Source organism: Parus major, unplaced genomic scaffold, assembly GCF_001522545.3.
Source record: "Parus major isolate Abel unplaced genomic scaffold, Parus_major1.1 Scaffold273, whole genome shotgun sequence".
In the NCBI taxonomy this organism is placed as follows: Eukaryota; Metazoa; Chordata; class Aves; order Passeriformes; family Paridae; genus Parus; species Parus major.
This window is the reverse complement of record NW_015379267.1, coordinates 154,328-158,697: the sequence shown is the minus strand read 5'-3', so window position 1 is coordinate 158,697 and position 4,370 is coordinate 154,328. Positions and strand designations below refer to the sequence as shown.

Sequence of the window (4,370 nt, the reverse complement as noted above, 5' to 3'; positions counted from 1 at the left end):
CCCCATGAGCCCCCCCAGATGAGCCAGGCAGCCAAGGGCGAGCCCCCCGGGGCCGGCATGGCACAGGAGGGGCCGCCCGCCTTCTACCCCGGCCAGGAGCTGGACCTGTCCACCAAGGTGTACAAGAGGGAGTCAGGGAGCCCCTTCTCGGTGCTGGTGGACAGCAAAGTGAGCAAAGGCCACCTCCACGAGAGGGAGGAGCAGCCGTTTTTCAGGGAGAGCAGAGCGGTAGGAGAGGTCCGGGCTGTGAAAGAAGACAGGGAAAACTCTGACGACTCTGAGGAGGAGGAAGAGGAGGAAGATGAAGTGACTTACAAAAGGGAGCAGATTATAGTGGAGGTAAACCTTAACAACCAAACCTTAAATGTGTCCAAAGGGGAGAAGGGTGTCCCCTCCCAGTCCAAAGAGACTGCTGTCCTTAAGAGCAGCAGTGAGGAAGAGGAGGGTGACAGTGGGGAAGAGGCCACGGAAGACAGTAACGATTACGAGGAGAACGAGAGGCAGAAGAAGAAGGAGAAAAGAGTGGAGAAGGTTAGTGTTGGCCAGAGGAGGAGCAGGAGAGCGGCCTCCGCCGCCGCCGCCGCCGCCTCGCCGGCGCCCCGAGCCACGCGGGGCCGCAGGAAGAGCGCGGAGCCCCCCAAGAGGAAGAAGAAAGCTGCAAAGGAGCCCAAGGCGCCTGTGCAGAAAGCCAAGTGCGAGGAGAAGGAGACTCTGACCTGTGAGAAGTGCCCCAGGGTGTTTAACACACGCTGGTATCTGGAGAAGCACATGAACGTCACCCACAGGCGGATGCAGATCTGCGACAAATGTGGGAAGAAATTTGTGCTAGAGAGCGAGCTGTCCCTCCACCAGCAAACTGACTGTGAAAAAAACATCCAGGTAGGTGTGCTCGCCTGCTGGCCAGGCCCCCACGCCTGGAGCCGGCTGCTGGACGCTTCACAGGGGGAAAAAATCTCATTTTGCGCGGCCCCGGGTGCTGAGCCGGGCCCGGGCTCTGCCTGATCCCACATTTTGGGGTGTCCCAAAAGGAGGGAACGGCAGGGAAAAGAGTGCTGAGCTGCTGTGAGCTGGTACTCCAGGAGTAAGCTGTGAGTTGGGAGCACGGAGCTCCCTTGGCAGGGTCGGAGCCTGGAGTAGCCGGTCCTAAAAATGTGAAGTTTTGTGGTGAATCCTCATCCTCGTCCTCATCCTCCTCCTCCTCCTCACAGCTCCCAGTGCATTCCCAGTTCCCGGGGTTCTGGGGGCCAGCTGAGCCTCCAGGGGAAGCAGAATCCCAGGGATTCCCTGGAATGGGAGATCTGTGAGGTTGGGATGGGATTTAAACCCTTCCAACACCACGAGGCAAAGGGAATTCCCAGAGTTTGGGAAGGGCTCGGAATTCCAACCCTGCACCCCGAGCCTGCCCAGAAAGCCCAGCAGATCTCCTGAAAAACCAAAATCTCATTTTGTAACTCCCTGGGAACTTTTAATTAACTGGGAACTTTTGGGAAGCGCTCCCAGGTTTCCGATCCCTCGGGGTCGGGCTCTGCTGCTCTCTCCAGCACCCCAAAATCTGCTTTTTTAGCCTCATTCCCACCCACCTCCTCCCAAAATCCTCCCAGTTGGAATTTTGGGCAGCTGGAATTCGTAGGGCGAGGAGGGGATTTTTTTTTGTGTGTGTGTGTGAGAGTTTGAGCACAATAATTGAATATTTTTCATTGTTTGTTTGCTTTCAGTGCTGAGCTGGGTCGATCCTCAGCTCTCACTGTGTGGGAGATGGGGAATATTTCTTTTAATTTCTCTTTTCCCAGCTCTGTGTAACTCTGGGTTGGTTTTTTGGGGGTTTTTTTCCCTTTGTGTTTCAGCTCAAGGAAGGATTTATTAATACAAATTTAATTTTTGCGTCTTTTGAAAGAAATATTTTAAAATTTCAGTGCGGCGGGGCAAGATTTAAATGGGAATTTAAGAGATGCCCCAGCGTGCAGGGGGTTCATTCACAGCATAAAACCCAAAGGGATTAAAGCAAGAATTAAAATTAAAATTGAAGCAGCAATTCCTGAATATTTTGAACACATAAAACAGAGAAATACCCCTGTATCCATCCACTTGTGTCCAACAGTGATGGGAAAAGGAGAAATTATGGAATTTATGGTTTAAATCCAGAGGAATTCCAGAAACTTCCCAGGGCCAGCAGCACTGGGAGTCACCTTCAGATCCTCAACATCCAGGAATAAATCCAGCAATCCTTGTTCTGTCCTGACCTTTGGGATGTGATTTTTGATGTGTTTTTATTCCCGTTGCCAACAGGATGGAGGGGAAAAACCTGAAATTTTCCTTAATTTGGGGTTAAATGTGCCAAGGGGGAGCTTTATCCCGGAATAAAAACGGTTTGGTGTTGGATGGAAACGTTTTTTCATCCCAGGGATGGAATGGATCTGTTTTTCCAGGAGATTTCTGCTTTTCCATCTGCCCCAGGCAGCACCCGCAGGGAATTTCTGTCGTCTCCTGGAGCTGGGTGCTTTAATCCTGAAATTCCCTGGTAGCCCTGACCCCTCCAGGGCTCGTCCTGCTGGAAATCCGAGGATTTGGGGTCATTCCCTGGGATTTCTCTACTCCCTCGGAGGTGTTTTCCTCTCCCAAGAGGGGAATTCCAGCAGGATTCCCACACCTGCAGAGATTCAGAGAAGGAGCAGAGTTGATTAATTTGTTAATTAATCAGCGCCCAGCCCTTCCTCCTGATGGGCTGGGACGTGGAGATATCCCAAAAATCCCCAAAGATCCCAAAACCATCCCCAGAAGTTCCTCCCTGTGCCCTCCGAGGTGAAGATGGTTTGGTTTCCTCGCGCTCCAGGATTCCCAGCCGGAATTTCCACCCCGGGCACGGATTTTTTGATGGAATTCCAGGAAGAGCTGCCTGAGATCCTCGGGGGGCAGATTTCCTGGGCATCCCACAGGAGTTCTGGGGAGGAATTGTCACATTCCAGAGTCACTTTGGAGCCCCAGTGGTGCCTTTGGTGAGTGAAGAGAACGGAGGAGGAGGAGCCGATCCTGGAGCTGATCCTGGAGCTGATCCTGGAGCTGATCCCGGAGCCGATCCTGGAGCCGATCCTGGAGCTGATCCTGGAGCTGATCCCAGAGCTGATCCCAGAGCTGATCCCAGAGCTGATCCCAGAGCTGATCCCGGAGTGTCCAGTGGGATCAGAGCTGCTTTCCATGGGGATCCAGGAGGATGGGAACTGATTTCCATGGGGATCCAGAGGGATCAGAGCTGCTTTCCTTGGGGATCCAGCGGGATCAGAGCTGCTTTCCATGGAGATCCAGCAGGATTTGAGCTGCTTTCCATGGAGATCCAGGAGGATGGGAACTGATTTCCATGGAGATCCAGCGGGATCAGAGCTGCTTTCCGTGGAGATCCAGCAGGATTTGAACTGCTTTCCGTGGAGATCCAGTGGGATCAGAGCTGCTTTTCTTGGAGATCCAGCGGGATCAGAGCTGCTTTCCATGGAGATCCAGTGGGATCAGAGCTGCTTTCCATGGAGATCCAGCAGGATTTGAACTGCTTTCCATGGAGATCCAGCGGGATCAGAGCTGCTTTCCGTGGAGATCCAGGAGGATGGGAACTGATTTCCATGGAGATCCAGGAGGATGGGAACTGATTTCCATGGAGATCCAGGAGGATGGGAACTGATTTCCATGGAGATCCAGCGGGATGGGAGATCCTGGCCTGGCCACACCCGGATTTGGGGGGGACAGGAAGGGCTGGATGGGGCTTTGGGAATTTAACGGTGTCGGCCTCCTCCAGCTGCGTTGGGCTTTTCCCTCCCCACGAGTTTGGCTTTTCCCTCTCCAAGGGTTTGGATTTTCCCACTCCAGAGTTTGGATTCTTTCTGCTCCAAGGATTTGGATCCTTCTCACTGAAAATGTTTGGATTTTCCCATTCCAAGGGTCTGGATCCTTCTCTCTCCAAGGTTTTGGATTCTTCCCACTCCAACAGTTTGGATCCTTCCCTCTCCAGGAGTTTGGATTTTCCCTCTCTGAGGGTTTGGGTTCTTCTCACCGGAAATGTTTGGATTTCCCCTCTCTGGGGTTTGGATTTTCCCTCTCTGAGGGTTTGGATTTTCCCTCTCTGGGGTTTGGATTTTCCCTCTCCAGGGCTTTGGGCTCTCCAGCAGCTCAGGGCTGTGGATTTTCCCTGCTCGGCTCCCTCCGGTGCTCTGGGCTGTGAGGATCAGGAGGCACCGGAGCCTCCCCTGGGGTGCCAATCACCAAATCCGGGGTGTAAATCCCCAAATCTGGGTGTAAATCCCCAAATCCGGGGTGTAAATCCCCAAATCTGGGTGCCAATCCCCAAATCCGGGGTGCCAATCCCCAAATCCAGGGTGTAAATCCCC

General features: G+C 53.2%; 1 protein-coding gene across 1 annotated transcript in view; it reads left to right on the top strand.

Moving 5' to 3' along the window:
* The first annotated feature begins 6 nt into the window (after positions 1-6).
* The window catches only part of ZNF652 (zinc finger protein 652), a 10,731-nt gene continuing 6,367 nt past the window's right edge, over positions 7-4,370 (top strand). Inside the window, exons 1-2 of the mRNA XM_033511493.1 lie at positions 7-996; positions 3,004-3,166. Coding sequence (XP_033367384.1) covers positions 19-996; positions 3,004-3,166 — 1,141 coding nt within the window. The 5' untranslated portion in view covers positions 7-18. The remainder of the gene's footprint in view (positions 997-3,003; positions 3,167-4,370) is intronic.